At 49.0% G+C, this 17,524-nt stretch overlaps 2 protein-coding genes across 3 annotated transcripts in view; one reads left to right on the top strand and one right to left on the bottom strand.

The window, feature by feature from the left end:
- LOC128750804 (ral guanine nucleotide dissociation stimulator-like 1) overlaps nt 1-17,524 on the top strand; it is a 53,495-nt gene that overhangs the window by 26,826 nt on the left and 9,145 nt on the right. The gene's annotated exons all lie outside the window — the stretch shown is intronic.
- nfil3-2 (nuclear factor, interleukin 3 regulated, member 2) lies at nt 4,154-14,393 on the bottom strand. 2 transcript variants are annotated; one of them, XM_053851335.1, is made up of 2 exons: nt 14,195-14,393; nt 4,154-7,805 (listed from the first exon to the last, which is right to left on the bottom strand). In XM_053851335.1, exon 2 carries the CDS (start codon nt 7,344-7,346, stop codon nt 5,583-5,585), a length of 1,764 nt encoding a protein of 587 aa, XP_053707310.1. In that variant the 5' UTR covers nt 7,347-7,805; nt 14,195-14,393; the 3' UTR covers nt 4,154-5,582. The 2 variants fall into 2 exon arrangements, with proteins under 2 accessions (XP_053707310.1, XP_053707311.1); XM_053851336.1 differs by lacking the exon at nt 14,195-14,393 and adding an exon at nt 13,088-14,165.

Below are 17,524 nucleotides of genomic sequence, written 5' to 3'. Positions count from 1 at the left end.
TCTTTATCCCTCCATCTCATTGCTGCAATTGCATCTGGTTTGACGCACGTCGTACGCAGCAGCACTGTTACAGCAGCACAATGGACACACTTTAATGTGCACCCCCACTTCTTACATCACGACTGTGACTTGTTTTGTGTGAAGGGGGGCGAGGTTGAGTGGATTTTCTTTTTTTTTTTTTTTTTTTTTTCTCCTCGGCTGACGTTGATGACCTCGCGGCCCAACAGGAAGGAAGCTCATTGGGTGACTGACACAGTGGACTCTTTGTTTTCCCTCCTTGCTGTGTTTTCTCACTCCCCCGCCGTGGCCCCAGGCCTCCGTCATCATTATTCACACTCCCCCCTCTGGCTGTTTGACTGATGACGGTATGCTTTTGTCTACATACCTGGATTTTCCTTCGTTATGTGCGCTCCAGTCTTGTGTGTTGACCAGGTCGACTACTGTTCGCGGCCTCATGTGCGGTTCTCTTGGCCGTCTGAGGACACGCAGACTGAAGTCTGGTGGCTTGGTTTTAAACCCAGCCTTCTGTCTCGTTCCACTTTTTCTGTTCTGAGCACAGGAGTGCTGATACTTCAACTGCGCTGTGTTTACATTTCTGAACTCACACGGCAGGACTGACGACAGTCTTCACTGCTAATTGACTCCATTTATTCTGTAACTCAACCATGACTCAAGATTTTATTGTCCTTTCTGGTCAGGTTTTACAGCTTCCGTGTTACACACCTTTAAAAATTCCAGTGGAATGTTGCAAGACATTGCTGGGCCTTTACATCATTTCCTCGACCTCCTCGACCTGGACTGGTCCAGGGTGTCCACCCCTCCCCACCCCCCATGTGTCGAGGGTCCGATGAGAACCTTGAGCGTGGAAATGTGTCGAAGACCCAAATCTAAACTGGGTCCGGGCCACTCCCTGCCCCAGTTGGCTTCACGCAGCCAGCTGCCTCAGAGCAGTTCGAGTCATGAGCTGCCCTGCACGTGTCAGGAGAAACGTGTGAGCTCTCCCTCTCCTTTCTTATCATGATGCCATAACTTCCTTGAGGTGTAACATCACTGAGTGGGAAATCATTAACATGAAGTCAAGAATGTTATTCTAATGTCCAGGAAACTCCTTGTTAATTCATAAGCTTCTGCTGATTAACACATCAGCGGCAGGTTTCTCAGGTGTGGCTCGGCGTTCCCTCAGTGGGATGGTTGTGCCGAGGAGTGGGGGGGGGCACCCTGGATCTGTTCATCACAGGCCCACCAAGCTAACACACACTTCAGCTGAGAAGCAAGACAGCCATGGCCGACCGATCGGACCCAGACTGTGACCCAATATCTCAGGAGCTCTAGTGTGTCATGTTGGAAACCCGTGTCCCCAGGCTGTGCAGGGGATCCAGGTAACACGAGAGTTTCTGCTCTGTTTGCCCAGAGAGACAAACCAGAGGGATGCAGATGAAGCCGTCTGTCCATCCATCCATCCATCCTTCCTTCCATCAGTCACCGCTCTCTCTCCCGCCACATCCCTGGCTTCCTACTGACCTACTTTCCTCCTGACCTGCTTTGCTCCAGTGCAGTAACCGTCCAGGTCAGCTGAGGAAAAACGCAGCCTCTCAGGCCAGAGGACGTGTCACCTTGCTACTGTCCCGCTGGGAGCGGCGATGCTGATGTAGAAGAAGCCACTCGATGTTTACTGATCAGAGCTGAAGCCGTAATCCTCCGGGGAAGGGCCGCCAGCTTTGCAGGTGTATGTGAGGAATGCACGCTGGTTTGGGTTCACGTTGTGACTGTGGCCATTGTGAAGGCCAGTGATGTGTCAGCCTGAAAGAGGTGCTTTGTTCTCTGGCTTAGAAGAAGTTAGGGCATTGTTTTAACCCCCCCATCCCATATCCTGCCCCCCACTCACCACGTGGCTCCTCCCTCTGCCCTTCATGTTATGTGCATGGCCTCGTTTTTAGCCGCATGAAGTGGCAGATTATCTGCTCTTTATTGTGTCTGATATCAGTTATTGATTAATGGAACTGTATGACCCCGTACATTATTGATGGACCGATGAGCTTGGTGGAGAAAGTGCTAAAATTATCATGAAATGTCTCACTGTTTTTGTGTTTCTCTGGCTTCCTCCCAGAGTCCAAAGATAACTACCTGTTTGTTCCGATGGACCGATGCCTCTTACATCTCACCTAATCTGCCCCCCGATCGAGTCCAACACGGCGTGACCCCGTGAGTGTGTGCTTGCCCGAGGGTTCGGCCACGTGCATCCTCCGTGTGCTAGAAATGGCAGAATGAACTTATTGTGAACAGCATTGCAACTCCGAGAACTTTTGAAGGTGAAAGTTGAATGAGAGAAACGGAGTCATCTGTTTGACATCTGTTGCGAACGAGTGCATCTTCTGCTCATTCAGAGTTACTCGGTCAGTTTCCGGGGGTCAGTGAATGGCCCGTTTACGTTGGCAGAACAAACTGAGTCATCTGGTAAATGTTAAATTCAAGGTCAGTTTAAAAAAAAAATCAGTTTTTGACATCAAACAAAAGCAATTTTTTTCAAATAGGAAACATCCTAAAAGAAACTGCTGAAAGATAACCATTGTCTCATGTGAAAACAACATTAGCCCTACTTTGCTTTAAGGCTTTTGATTTTGAATATTTGCAAATTTACAAAGCTTCACTTAACCCTAAGACAGGCTTCATGTTTGGATCATTAATTCACTGGTATATCTTTCATGTAGCTGCATGTCGCTTCATCTTCATTTCATGTGTCAGTCCCAATCCCAGTCGTGAAGCTACACCAACGCTGCTGCTGTTTTTGGATCAATAAAGGAATCTCTTGTCCGGGCAGTTGGCAGGACTGTCGTGTTGGCGGTGGCATGCCGAGGCTCAGACAGTCGCGGCCGCGGCTTTGTCCTGCACATAATACCGCTGACTCACCCAGTAAAGTTGTGGAAATTTGGTGTGTTCCTTCTTTGGCTCACATGGCACCCCTGCGTCTCACGTCACCACTGTCACGGCTCCCCTCCAGGAAATATTTGAGATTTGTCTGCATCGATGTGTCGAAGTGGGCCGCTGTTACATCAGACACGGAGTTTGCTGACCTTACCAGGCGAAGTGTGTCAGTGTGTCACGGCGGCATTGCTCTCGTTGGCAGATTAGCTGCAAGCGGGGCGCCCCCCCCCCTCAACTCTGGGGAGGATGAGCCAGCTGTTTGCGGCATGAAAATAAGGTGCGGCTTTTAATGATTTCACTGCTCCTTTTTTTTTTTTTTAATGTCTCTCTTTCATTGAGGTTTTTTTTGTAGTAAATCTGAAGTTAGATAGACATTGGATTTGCATCTTGCTGCTGTGTAATCCTACTACCGACATCCTCAGTGTTTTCATCTCGGAGTCTGTGATCCCGCGAGGTTATTGTAGTCCATGAAAACTGACCATTGCAGCAAATTTATTTCATGAAGAAGCATTTTGAGGAAGGAAGTAAAATGTGTTCATTTTGGTTCGGCTGGTTCTACGACGCCAGCACGTTGACTAGCTGACTAGCGCGATGGAAGTGCAGAGACACCGTCACCTTTCGAAACATGTTTTTAAATGGTGTCTTTTGTTGAGTTTTTATTGGCAACCTATTTCAATCTTCAATGTTGTTCCAGGGCACATAAACTAAACTTAAACGATGCATTTAAAAAACAAACGAATAGCCAACACACTCTGAAAATGAATTAGAACTAACTGAATTTGAAAAACAAAAACAAGTGGAAAAATTCTAAAAACTATTGTGACCTTGGCAACCAGTTCTTGGTCTTCATTTGTCTTGAGTCCTCCTCTGTTTGCGTCAAATATTCACCACGTGTTTTTGATTGGCTGCTCTGTTGACCATGTCATGCATTCAAGGCAGACCAGCTATAAAAGCGCTGTGGGAGACCCTGTTACGGAGTTTCCAAAGCTCTAAATGTCTATTTTCAGTATTTCGAGAGGGGCCTTTTGTGGGTACACTAGCATGCTAGGTCTCAGATGAACGATGAACAGCTATGTTTCCTGATATGTCAACAATCCTCTTTTTTTATTTTCAATCTTGAAATGCTTCCATCTTCCACATGGAACATTAGTGTCTTTACAAACACAGTCATGTCCAGACTAAGTAACCGACCACACCCACCGCCACCCATCTGGAAACACCAGGCGATCTGTGCCGTTTTATTTATTTATTGATTTTTTTTTTTAACGTTTCATAAAAACCATCAGTAAAACCACAAACATTACTGATTAATACACACGGGGTTGGGTATGAGGCAAATACATGTCATCACGGTCAGGAGGGGGGAGAAAGACACGGTATACAGTATTGGACGACAACACCACAATGAAAATATAAAAATGATGAAATAAACGTACAGTGTCGCTCAAAGGGAGGAGGAATTTACATTTATACACTCGCACCAAAAAGCCAAACATGGTACATAGACTGTTTTTGTTTGGATGAAAGGCGGGCGACTTGTCACTGCCCAGCCGAGGCGGATTCTTTTAACATAAGGAAATGCCAATTGATTCTCAAGGAACCTCCTCACTGGGCGCCCCCATGAGCCTAGCTATCCATTTAGCACTGTACACATTCTCTGTCTATGTTCCTGTGGGCTTTTTTCTACAGTGATGTGGAGAAGAGAGGAAATAAATACACAGGGCCAGTGAAGGATGACGACATACGCTTGATAAAGCTCAGATAAACTAAAGGGCTTATAGCCTGCAGCAGGTGAGTTCCACCAAGTAGTTAAAGGCTGGTTAAAGGTTTGAGACATTTTTATCGAGACCTGGGCCTCAGGATACCACATGACCGTTCTGCGTGGGTCACGCTTGGATTCCGACGGCCACATCTTAACAATCACAGAAGAGGCGAGTTAATTTGGGTGCAACAATGCGGCTGTTTTCACTGCTGATCCTTGTTGCATTGGTTTGTTCAATTTGTATCCAAATGTAGTTCAAAATATATATTTATATTACGTACATATATTCATATATCACAGTTCTGTACAAATCAAGTGCTTTAAAAAATAAAGGAGATGCAAAATGATCTGAGAATGAAGGAAGAGGTGGGGCGGGGCTTGGGTAGAGGTAGGGTCAGGGAAAAGGTCTGGAACTGGATCTTGGGTCATGTCGGTGCTTCTTTGGTCGAGGGAAAATCCCCAGTTGCATTTGATTTAAATTAAGGCTATACATGTTTGTCTACAGTCAGATATGTACCACATCTCTAGTACTGGTAAAGCTTGAGCGGGTTTGTGTGTCTACATTCTTGTTGTGATCAAATGTGCTTCTGCTGATGTTTGAATGAGGAAAAACTAGAAAAAGCAGGTTGTTCCATCCCTCATCTCACCACATAAACAAAAGTGCTTCTGTCAGTATGGAGAGGACGTAAGAAATGAGAACTCTGTACAGTATTTACAGCTATGATACATTCCTACAAGCCTTTTTGGTGACATTTGTGCTTGTAGAAAAGCCCCAACTTCTTGTCCCAGAAGTGGTTTTGATTGTTGGGCAAAGGCATGGCGGCAGGTTAGTTACACAAGAGGCATTGTCTTTACAAAGCAGGAGAACTGCTGACAAAGTGTAAAAAATCCATCTCACTTAATCTCGCATCTTGTTTTTGTGTCCACCTGTTTCCTTTTTCCCGTTCTCTCTCCGTGTGGCCTCCCCTGGCGCCGCCTGCTTGCCAGAGCTGAAGCTCTCACGCTTCACGTGCTGCTGTGGCGGGAGGGACAGGTAGGTATGCTGGGGGAGGGGAGGTGGTGTGGCAGATGGGGGGCTGGAGGGAGACTCCTGGCCAGAGCAATGGCCGCTGCTACCGTTGCTCATTGCCCGGTGTTTGAGTCTGAGTTTGTGGGGCAACGCTGTGCCCTTGACCTCGCCCTGCTGATCCCGAGCCTGAGCACAGCCCTGAGAGGTTTGAGGAGATGCTGGCTGATGGAGCGAGCAGGTGGATGAAGGGGACTCGTCCTCATCAGTCGAGGCCTCTTTGTCTGAACTCCGTGGATCTCCATCGCTGGATGAGGTCTCCTTGCTCGACTGCTCCCTGTAGTAGGCATCGCTCTGAGAGCCTCCCTCGTAAGTCAGCACAGGAGGCTCCTCGTCCTGTGCGCTGTGGTACAAGGGAAGGGGCTGCTGGAGGTGTTGGTACAGGTGGGATTGGTTGCGGAAGAGCTCTTCATGAGCGTCACACTCCTGCTGGGGCTCCTCTCTCGGCTGGGGGATTTGGCAAGCTCGGTACGCTGCCTCTGCCTGGTCTTCAGAGAGCTCATTTGTTGGCGCATCTAGTGGCTTCCTGTCAAGATGCTTAGTCATTTCAGCAAGACTCTTAGCAGAGGTTTCTGCCATGGGCTTGCTGACACATGCCTGGGTGCTACTGCTGATGTGCTTCTGGGAGACATGGAGATCCATTTCCTGGGACCTCGACAGGCTGTCCACGGGACACGGAGCACTGCTGGAGCCATAGAGAATGACACTCCGTTGTGCAGCAGGTGGGTGAGGGGCTGGCTGCCCGCCAGTATTCATAGTGGTAACAGGCTCCGGGAGCGGCTGTTGTTGGTGAAGATGCTGCTGTTGCTGGCTGAGATAAGCAGCCTCCAGCTCCTGAGAGTGCTGCTGTAACTGGTGATGCGTTGGCAAAGGGGCCAAACCACGGTGGATGTTAAACATGATCTGGGTTGTCGTCCCGTTGGCGATGTCCATCTCTAGCCGGTCTCCCTCCTCTTTGATCTCAAACGGAATTGGCTCGGGGCTGTCCCTGGACGAGCCGTCGGACATGTCTGACAGGGAGCCACGTGGGGAATACTTCACCAGCTGCCTGTGGCCGTCACCGCGGCCCGACTGCTCCGTTTCAGAGGAGTCTGAGTTCATCATGACCTGAGAACTTGTGGAGTAACCGCTAGAGTAGTACTGGGTGGAGGAGGAGGACGACGATGAAGAAGATCCTCCGTTCACCAAGTTGTTCCCGCTTCCAATCTGTTGGCTTTTTTCTATGTATGACGCGGTGGTGATGAGCCCGAACCGCAGTTTCAGTTGGAGCAACTCAGTCTTCAGCCTCACATTCTCATCATTCAGTGCGATGACACGATTCTCCAGGACCATGTCATTGAGACGGCGCTTTTCCCGCGAGCGCTTGGCAGCTTCATTGTTCTTGCGGCGCTTCTCCCAGTAGGAGGCGTCCTTCTTCTCGTCGGAAATGAATTCGCGTTTCTTTCTGCAGGCCATATTTTGTTTGGGCTTGATGAGGCGGTTTATACGACTGGGAGTCCCTGGGTGAGAGGGCATCGACTCGTCATAGCTACTGAAGGTCTCAAGGCAGTTAAGGTTGTTCCCTGAGTTTTTAAGTGCAGAAGTTAAATTTTCCATTCTGGTCGACTGGGAGCCAGTTTGAGACGCTGCCGGGTCAGCCGGGGATAGGTTTGGGCTGGAGGTGGTGGTGAAACACCAAACACTGTTGCGTCGTTCTTCTGGTGTGGAGTTGGAAACTTATGTGTCCAAATTGGCCAAAAAGATCAAGAACAGCTGTAGATCAGTGATAGAAACCCTCATTTATCCACGTGAGGTGTCCCTGTTCAGTTCTGAAGTTTGTGACGGGGTAGTGTGCAGGGCAGGTTTCCTCTTCACCCCACTTGGATACGCTGGTTAGCTGTTTAAGGCTAAGCACGAGGGTGACACACTGAGCTAGGCTGCCGCAGAAGTGTCCCAGATCTCTGTTCAAACAGCAGCAGGATGTAGGTCGGCCCGTCTACCTCGCTCTGTCAGTCTCTTGGGGAGGCTCGCTCTCGCTCCCTCTCATCTGTCTCTCCTCGACAGCCAGATGAAATGCTGCAGAGATAAAAACAGATGGGAAAAGATATGTTAATCCACGTGGACCACTGGTGTTGCGTTACTCATTCTTAGCGTGGCTTAAAATACTTTCTTTTTAGGTCGTTCTTTGGCTTTTCTATTCTGAGTTTTCCCTCTGATCAAAGCTCACGTTCTGCCGACGGCCCCTTTGCTCTCCAGTCTTTCAGCATGTCTGTCTTTGACTGAACGTATCCCCCGGCAACCAGTGAGTGGTCGCTAGACCTCCCCGTCTGACCTCTTGCCCGGCTATTGATCTGCTCAGTCTGGAGCCCCTGACCCTTGACCCTGGCCCAGACATGCTGATGTTGACTTTTGTGACGTAACGTGGGCACTGAGTTCATTGCACTTTGATTTTGTCACTTGATAATCCGACCTCACGTTTGGGGAAGAAGTGCTGAAACAAGCGAGTGTTGCAGTCCGATCCAAAGCTGATCCCCTGCGGGCTGATCGCACCAGACAGTGAGTCACTTGCTCTAATGGTGTTCTAGCATTCGTCGGGACCAGCCCACTGCTTTTTCTTCATTTAGAAACCCCCGTCTGCGAGCGGCGCTTCGGCACCACAGCCCCCGCCCACCACGTGTTCATCCGCAAAGGAATGTGGGCAGAAATCTACGCCAAAACAACTCAATGCCAAATCAATGATGCAGAGTGAGCAGATAATGCAAACAAAGGCAGCAGGCAGTGCAGGTCAAAGATAAAGAGGCTGAGATTAGGCCAGGAGATTTGGGGAGAGGGTGGGGGGGCGGGCGAAAGAGAGGTGGAGCATCGCTAAATATAGGTCAAGGGCCTCCTGGAAAGAATGGAGGTCTGAAAGAGAAACAACACTGATAACATTTGAAAAGAGGAACTATGACAAGGCCGACTCGTACTTGATTTCATATTGAAAAGACCTGAAAACAAGTCACTTTGATTAGAGCCTCGCAGTTCACCATCCGAGTCGATCAGCTGGCCAGCTATAGCATATATCAACATAGTGAGCCAAATCAAGTTGGGATGACCCGCCACATCACTGCAAAGTTTGAAACATCCGTGTGGTAATCTATCCGTCACTCTTGATGATTTCATTCTATCTATTGGAGCACTGACTTGTTGGCCTCTTTTCTCCATCCTGTCTGACACCTGCCGGCCCACGCACCACCGATCACCCACTAAATATCCTGTCAACCAATCTTCATTCCTCAAACTCTGAGAGGTTTCTCGACCCACTTTCTGAAGGCTGCCTGTATTTACATGCAGAAGTTCTGCCGTCCTCTTCATCTTTATCAGGAAATGAAATATGTGTCAGCAGGTCAGATTAGAATATCAACACCAGACACTTCCTGAAATAATGAATTGGGTCACTCGCGTGCATGTTGCTGCACATGCTCACAAGTAAACAACTCTTTAGCTTGTTTGTTTATGCAAAAGCTAACTGCACTGAGTGGAATTGTATTTAAGCCGGTCCGAGTCGGAGCCCCAACAACAAAAAAACAAGGGTCCACAGCTATAGTAGTCGTGACTGTCTGCCATGGTCACATGCTCATCACTTTGTTCTGCCTCGCATTGGTCCTCCAAGGCCCCGGGTGGTGCAGGTCATCAAGCTAGTTAAACCAGTGTATAATGTTTAAACTATGTACGCTTGAAACAAAAACCAGCAGAACCTGGCCTTGAACTCCAAGACCGTAGATCCTTGCCACTGCCGTCTCAGGAAGTGCAGGCAGACCGGCATCATGGCTCCTCTCCATCACGTAATTCACGCGGCGGTGACGTACAACAGGCCTGATCTAGAGATCAGCGTTTCAAATGGTGTAACATCTGTTGCCTCACATCTGCTGTAAGTGTTACTCAACATCTGCACTCCTGGGTTCCACTACATAAGTACGACTTCAGCGTCTTTTTGTCCCGCTTCCTCGCCGGCCCTCGCTTGCTTGTGTCCTACACATTATGCAATGGTCTTCCTATGGATTTCAGCCACTTTTCCCAAGCAGAAACAGGCGGCATCAGCCGACCCACTTCTGTTCAACCGTCAGTCTTTCTTCTTTCCACCTGACTGGGTGGTTTAACGTCCTTCTCGTGAGCCTCTCTCGACATGTGCCCGTCGGGCCGGAGAATCAGGCGAGAGCCTTTTTCTTCTGTGTCCTACTGACCCAGAAACGGAGGACCGCTCGCTCTCTGTCAACACTCCAGGGCTCTATTCAATTTAGGTCAGTGCGGAGGTGGAAAAAAAGCCATTGGGAAAACAAACCAACAAAATAAACATTAGGCGTGTGGAATTAGATGTTTATCTAAATATAGCAAGTTGAGTCAAAGAATCAATCAGCGCAGGGCGGCTGGGACTCGTTGTTGATGCATCAATAGGAGGAATGTGTCACCCTAGCAACGGAAAAGTGGGAGAACAGACCGAGGAGCCAATCATATGATTTGTTCCCCTTCTGCTCGGCCAGTATCTTGACACGGTTAAAAGCAGGAGATTAAAAAAAAAAAAAAAAAAACCCTCAAACAAAAGCGCCTGGATTGACGTCAGCAATCGCTGCGTATCTCTCCTGCTGCAAGGGAGAGACGCATGAATGAACCCTCGGATTGAATTTAGAAGATCGCTCCACTGTTTCCATCCGACTACTACCTTGTTTGCATGAATACGTGTCCCATTTCTCTCTCAAACAAACCTGCATTGAGGCTCAGCCCTACTTCTCTGCGCCGTGACCTAGTTTACTCTTTCCAATTTATCATATTTCCTTCACGTGTCATCGGCGGGTCTCCGTGGCACTTGCGGAATGATAGCACAGGAAAAGAATCCCATTCGTTCGGGCGGCCACGGGGGCCACACCGCACTAGTCTAAATGTGGAAACACACTTTGGAAACAGTGGATTGAGTTCAAACCCTGCACGTGTTTCAGTGGAGCATTTTCAGGAAATAGGAGCAGATCCTAAATACAAAGCAGGAGGAGGGGAGGTGTATGATGAAACTGTCCGACCCCCCCCCACCCTCCCCAAAATACAGCAATGTTCCTGAGAAGAATGCAATGTATGACACGTGGTGGAAGGTTGGGGGTCGTGGCAGGGGCGGGCTCCGGGAGCTTCATCTTCTCAGGGGGGAAAAAGGGAGAGTGTGTGTCAAGAACATGGGCTGCCTGCCAGCAAGGTGGAGTCCTGTTTAAGCCGGATCCCAGTTCCAAGAAACTATATCGACCCTCGCTCTCGAAAAGGAAAGAAAAAAAACCATCAGAGGAGTCCATGTGTTTCATCAGTCACATGTGCTCCCTTGGCCTACTAAACGCTGTAATTTTACAGCCGGCTGCCAAACCGCAGCACAATAACAAAGAATGACCCTCATTTTTTATCAGCGCGCTGCAAAGCTCGCAGACGGGCTGATGCAGGTGGCTTCACACCTCAAGTCATGCCTTCCTTTGTCATGGACCGGGGTTTATTTTGGTGGGGGTCTGAGTCGGTGGTGCATGCAGCCCCTCCATTTCCACCCCAAACACTCGCACCCCTCCCGCCGGACTGATGTGACCTACATTTGCAGCTGGCATGGAGACCCAGTGAGAGGGAGCCAACCCATTGGCTGCCAGGGCTCGGCTGCAAAGCGCACTGCTGCATATAGACCATGGGTTTCCGTAGGTTGCATAATCTGCCCTCTTCTTTTATCCTTTTTAATTATTTCATCTTATTACGCAACGCTCGAGTTTGACTTTTGACAAGCTCAGATGGAAAGCGATGCACATCTAAGTTGACATGATCTGATGCCATCTTGTATTGAATCATTTTTGTGCACCTGTTCAAGAGTTATTTAAAAATATAACCCATCAATTGTCATTCACGATCTGCGTGTCATCTCATGCAACACTGTCACGCTAATAAAGATCGCTCAATTACTAAGTCTAATTGTGACACGAGCTGGAATGCTAGCATAACTCGGTTGGTTACTGAAGTCGGTGCTATTGTTGGTACTGACCACATTCTGCTGGTACAACACCGATTCATGTGAAATCAAAGGGTACAATCTCCTCAAAGCCGCATCTGATCACAGCTTTGTGTCATGACGCTTGTCCATATCACAGTAGTAGTAGTTAGCATCGTAACTTTCGACAAAGATTCTGCCGCGTGGGGTTAGTAGTTCTCGGTATGTCGGGTATAATGCGAGTCTGTTGGAACCTAAAGTACTGGTAAATTAGGCGTTCACAAAGAGCGCTGTGTCACAGGTGAAAACAGGGACGCGCTAGCTCTCCGCCGTTGCAATCGTCTTCGTCTGTGCCAGGCCAATATGTCGAGTGTTGCACTGGCCTGAAGTTTATATTTAGAGTAATGAGTACGTTAATTTTAAAAGAAGGATACGCTACTATTCATCAAATTAATACATTTTACTGTATGTACTCTATGTAGGTACTGAAAATGAGTACCTTCGAGTACCAGTACCCAGGTGCCGGATATTGGTGCCGCGTCTATACTCGGAGCAAAGCATAACAAAACGACGTGTCTGAAGTTGTAGAAGCGCTAGGTGCTTCCACGGCTGGACGTAAACTTGACTCTTCTAATCCCTTGAATCTGGCCAGCTACTAATGCTAAACTGAGCTGTATAAAATATGTTTATGACGCGCTTCAGAGAAGAAGCAATTAATCGGTTCAGAGTTGATGCCGAGGTGCGAAAATATCGAATATAAGGTTAATCACAGAATTTCAGTGTAATAAAATTGCTGTTTTCCTTTACGTATTTAACGTTCACCAACTCATAACTAATGAGAAGCAGGGATACTTTCATATACCAGTGCTAGCATAGCGGCAATGCTAACATCGGTGCAGAAACATGAGCCGCAACACGCTAAAATCATGCCACAGACATGCCGTGGACTGACTTCTGTTGTCTCCATGACACCTGGAACCAGAGCAGCGCAGACGTCATCTCGCATAAGCTCGTGCAATGTTCATACTGTATCTTCAGGCTGAGTGTGAAATATCTGAGGACAAAGCCAGAACACGCAAAACCAATGAACGTGAGTGCGTGTGTTGGCTCGACTGCTGGAACGCAGCAGTAAAGCTCAAGTTCAATTCCAGAACAAGCGGACCACCGCCACCCGCGTCTCGGTTCCGGAGCGCGCTCTCTTCTCCCCGCACGCCTCCTTTGTTGCTCGCACTAAAACAGACCGCGATCGTGCGTCGCAACCCGGGGATCCGGAGAAACACGCGTGTCCCCGATGAACCAGACAAAAAAACGATCGGGAGCCCGGCGCTTCACCTGCCGGTCCACTGACCCACATCCGAGCCAGATGTGTTCCGAGGCTCACCTCGCGCTCGCCGGAGCCGCTCCGCGCCGACATCCTCCGTCCTCCAGCGGTGTTTCGAGAGTCAGAAAGAGGGATATTTCCTGGAGCCGCACTGCCGTGGCGGGGAGGGAAGGGTTAAACCGAGCAGCCGCGGTAACCTTTTACAAAGAGCTGCTGCTACACGTGACGAGCAGAAGTGTGTCCTCGCTCTGCTGCGTGGGACTTTTCCAGCTGGCTGCGCTCTGTAGCCTACTAACCCACAGAGCAGGGAGGACCGGCCCGGCTCTCAGGCTCCCACTCACGAGTGCGCCCAATACTGCACCTCGCTATCATCAACACTATTATCAGTACTACATTAGGAGTTTGGAATATGACCGTCAATGTCGGTAGCGTTTCAACTGACAAGAAAAATCCAATCTATTATACGCATACGCTCATATATTGCACTGAATTCTAACAGTACTTCACATTACTTGTATTTGTAGTACTTGTTCAGTACTACAACTCTTACTGCAGATGTGGAAACTAGTATCTTTATTAAGAGTGTTTTAAATACTAATACTATAAAATTATTAGTATTTGTTGGAAAAAAAATCTGTATTAGTTGCATTATAGGAATTAATAATTCATAGTAATAACTATAATAATATACAATTTACAATAATCATTGTTTGTTTTTGGCAGTTACAGCTGTAAATGATTCATGTTTACTATTACAGTTGGAAGAGCAGATCAATTCTTTTACTGCAAACTCATTTATCAATGACATAAAGGATCTGGACAATTATTATCTTTAAGGACTTAAATCTTGAGTGTGAAAAGGGAGCAAGCTGGAGCACCAGGAGGAAACCGCCTCAACATCTCGACCCCAGACTAGAGTTGAACCTATGACCTTATGCTTGTGAGATGTCAGAACTGTCTGTCAACATACGTCCAAGTGGATTTCCTGAGCAGAGCTGTGACTGCCTAAGTGCCCTTGAGCAAGACAGCAGAGCTCATGAGGCTGTCTCCCGTCAGCGCCGTGTGAAGAGCTGGCCCGAGGTTCAGCCACAGCGTGCGCTCGCTCTCTCTCCTCAGACCCGTCTTCAAACAGCCACCACACAAGCGTGCAACACGACGGACACTCACCTGGAGCCTGGCCCCTCACTATCCACCAAGTCGGCGCGCGTGCTGTGATTCCAAACCTCTCCGTTTATGACGGGTCACTGTGAGCGCAGTGATGACAGCCGTGCTTGTTTTGAGTGAGCTACTCCTCATTTGCTCCAATTCCTCCCTCACTCCAGTCCTTCTCTCTCTCTCTTCCGCTCTCTCTCGCAGCCAGTGCCTAAATGTATGTTAGTAGGTCAGCTGTTGCATAACAGGCGCTTTGGGTGCCTAGTCACGTTTTTGTTTCTCTGCCGGTGCTACTGCCCCCCCCCCTTCCCCTCCAATCCTGTAGCAGATAAAGCTGGGGAGGGGGGTTGGAAGGGGCGGGGCTGAGTCCAGATGAAGGCCAATGATAGCAGGAAGAAGGTTAGAGACAAAACATCAGGTGGAAATCCCAAAAAGGAGCAAGAACATGGAGACAAGTGCGGCCCTGACTGGGCCCAGGTGTCACCAGCTCCACAATAATCCAGACTCCCATCTGTCCTAGCGCCACCTACCGCAGTTGGTGGGACGTTTGGGACTGTGGCAGCAGGTTGATCATCCCATCCTGCCTGAGCAGATCATACAGCAGTGACTGAAGTTACACCACCAGAAACCATCTGATCATTGAAGAACTTGCTCACAGAAGAGAATGTTGCAGGGATCAGTGTTTGTGCCGCTGGCTTATCTAACAAGGTCCTCTTTAGTTGACTCCCTGGTCTGTGGCAATCCCAGTGGAGAGCCACCTGACACGGTCTGGGAAAGGAAATGATCAGAACCTCTCTCTGCTCCACTTTGGTCCATCCGATCAAGTCAATGATGAAAGACTCGTTTGAAATATTAATTTGTTCTGAGCTGCACCAGCCCTCCGCTCCTGACCCTGCAGGATCAGATGCTCCGCTAGTGGTGATGTGCCCTTCCTTTTTGGACGGGCACATCGTCAGTTATGGAAGCTCCTGGTGAAGAAAGAGCTGAGCCAAAAGACAAAGCTCTGCATTGGTGGTTCATCTCTGTTCCCCAACTTTTGGTGGTGAAAAAACAAGATGGTAAATGCAGTTGGAGATGTCTGAGCTGGGGGTCAGGGCCATGGTACCAGGAACACCTCTGTTCCTTCAGAAGAGTCGGTCCAGGCCGTCACCTGCAGCCACCATGACCTCACCTCGGATGGGAAACAGGGAATGTTCCTGGAAGATTTTCTGCTGTCCCACTTCCTTCCAAAACGCTCTGCTTGAGGAATGAGTGTGTAAATGCAGCGGTAGACCATGACAGTGCGAAACAAATCTGGTTCGCTTGCTTCCTGGAGTGTGGTCTGTAACCAGGACAAAGGTTCAGTCCCTCCAGCTTGGAGGCACATCGGCCCGATACTTCTGTTTATGGTTGAAAACAAGCTGCTGCAGAGCAGCGAAAGTGCGGCCTCGACTGTATCTGGCTGCGATTCTCTGCGTTACATCTCCGTCTGCGCGGCTCCAGACCTGGTGACAGTGGAGCTTCTGCCGAGGGACTCTGCGTGCTGCCGAGATTCAAACTGAGCCGAGTGAAGCTGCCGCTGTGTTCGTCACCGGTGCTTCATCTCCTGCTGCTTCTTCATGTCGCTGCCGTGACAACGTGTTTGTCTGTCACGTGTATCGGGATTCTTTTAGTGTGTGAAGGACTTTGGCCCTCGGGCTGTAATTGGTTTTTATTTCCTGGAAGAGATTCCTGCCTCACTGCGCTGATAATTGGCTGTTGTTTTATTTGTTCGCTGGACAGTTTTCTTTTCTGTTTGACACGACTTCAGCTCGTGGCGATGACTTGTTTCGTAATGATGCTCGTCTTATTCCAAATACTTTTATTTTGAAAGTTGTCATTTTGAACGTGAATTGTTGGAGGGATCATGAGTGAAATGACCAGTTTCATGGAAAACCAAGTGCAACTTGTTGCGGCACTTGCGCTTGGTGGCAAGATGGCTGCACTGACCTGCCCCAAACCAGTCGCACCCCCCACTCCCATACTGTTGCGCAACTTGCTTGCGTTAACTTTACAGGTAGATCTGTTGCTTTTCTGTCTTCTCTTTGGTGTGAATGTACAACCCGCTTCCTGAGCTTCTCACACGTGGGGTGTGGCCCCTGGAGCGTCGGGGGCCAGCATTCTCTTACAACAGACACCGTGGCAGTACAGTATGGCAATGCTTCTTCACATTCCATCCCGCCTCTGACTCCAAGTGGAGACATAACCTGGCAAAACGGACTGTACTGGGTGGGAACTGTCGTCACGTTGACCACGAGGATGAGCAGGCTTCCAACAACATGCACAGATAAATGTGCACTTGCTTCCTCGCAGACTGTGATGCTTTTATGTGATGCTACCTGAAATGAGGTCAGTCTGACCCCCTTTTGTGTGTGTTTTCCTCTGCTCTCCACTTGACATCCACCTGGTTAGATATGGAGGTGTGTGTGTGGGGGGGTGACCCTCAAACCTGAAGCAGGAAGCATATACCACATCAGCACCTCTTTGTTGCTGAGGGAGTGAACTTGGATCCCCCTCCCCCATGAAGACGCGCTCCCTTTCTGCCTCGCTCTCACTCCCCTCGCACCCCGTCCTTTTCCCCACCCAAACATATTCCCCCCCATTCCAGTGATGTCTGCGAGCGTTCCTATGGCAACTGTCGCAATGCCTGCCTAGCAACAGGCTTGATCCCTTTCCTGGAGGAAAAAAAAAATGGGGTGGTGGGCAAATTGGGGGAGAAGAGTGGGGGGGTTGCGGTGCGACGGCAGCGTGGAGCATCAGTAAATGACTCGTTTCTCTGCTCACCTGCGGCGGCGACTTGTTAGCTGCACCACTGTGTCCGAGTGACTTTTGAAACTCAATTAAATCTGGGATTTAATTGGCGGTGTGACAGCGAAACATTATTATTTTTAATGAGTTAAGTGTAATGAGGGTAAAGCTACTTCTTTTGTAGAGACTCAGATCATGTTGTCAGAAGCCAGAACAGCATTCGCAGCATGGCCCCGAGTGTCACCGGGCCGCGCTCTGCTCTGCTTATCTGACACCATCCTCGGAGGCTGAAGGCTGCCTTCCGTTCTGGCTAAACTTAGCCTGGTGTCGCGAGTGACGCACACCTGTGGCATGTGCTCCACCTGCAGGCCTGATCTCCCGCTTCACGCCTTCAGAGGAGACAGACCGTGATGGTTTGTACTGTGAAACACCTCGGCACTGGCAAAGGACGGTGCCCTCGCTCACTGAAACACAAATACTGCAGGAAGCTCTTCTGCTGATGCTGTAATGTCACTGTCAGACAAAGGACATTAAAATGAACTTCCAATCTCTAACAGGCAAAGGCCAAGACTTTCTTCA

This window comes from Synchiropus splendidus, chromosome 19 (assembly GCF_027744825.2).
Source record: "Synchiropus splendidus isolate RoL2022-P1 chromosome 19, RoL_Sspl_1.0, whole genome shotgun sequence".
In the NCBI taxonomy this organism is placed as follows: domain Eukaryota; kingdom Metazoa; phylum Chordata; class Actinopteri; order Syngnathiformes; family Callionymidae; genus Synchiropus; species Synchiropus splendidus.
Note: the sequence above shows the minus strand (reverse complement) of the source record. Positions and strands in the feature narration are given on the sequence as shown.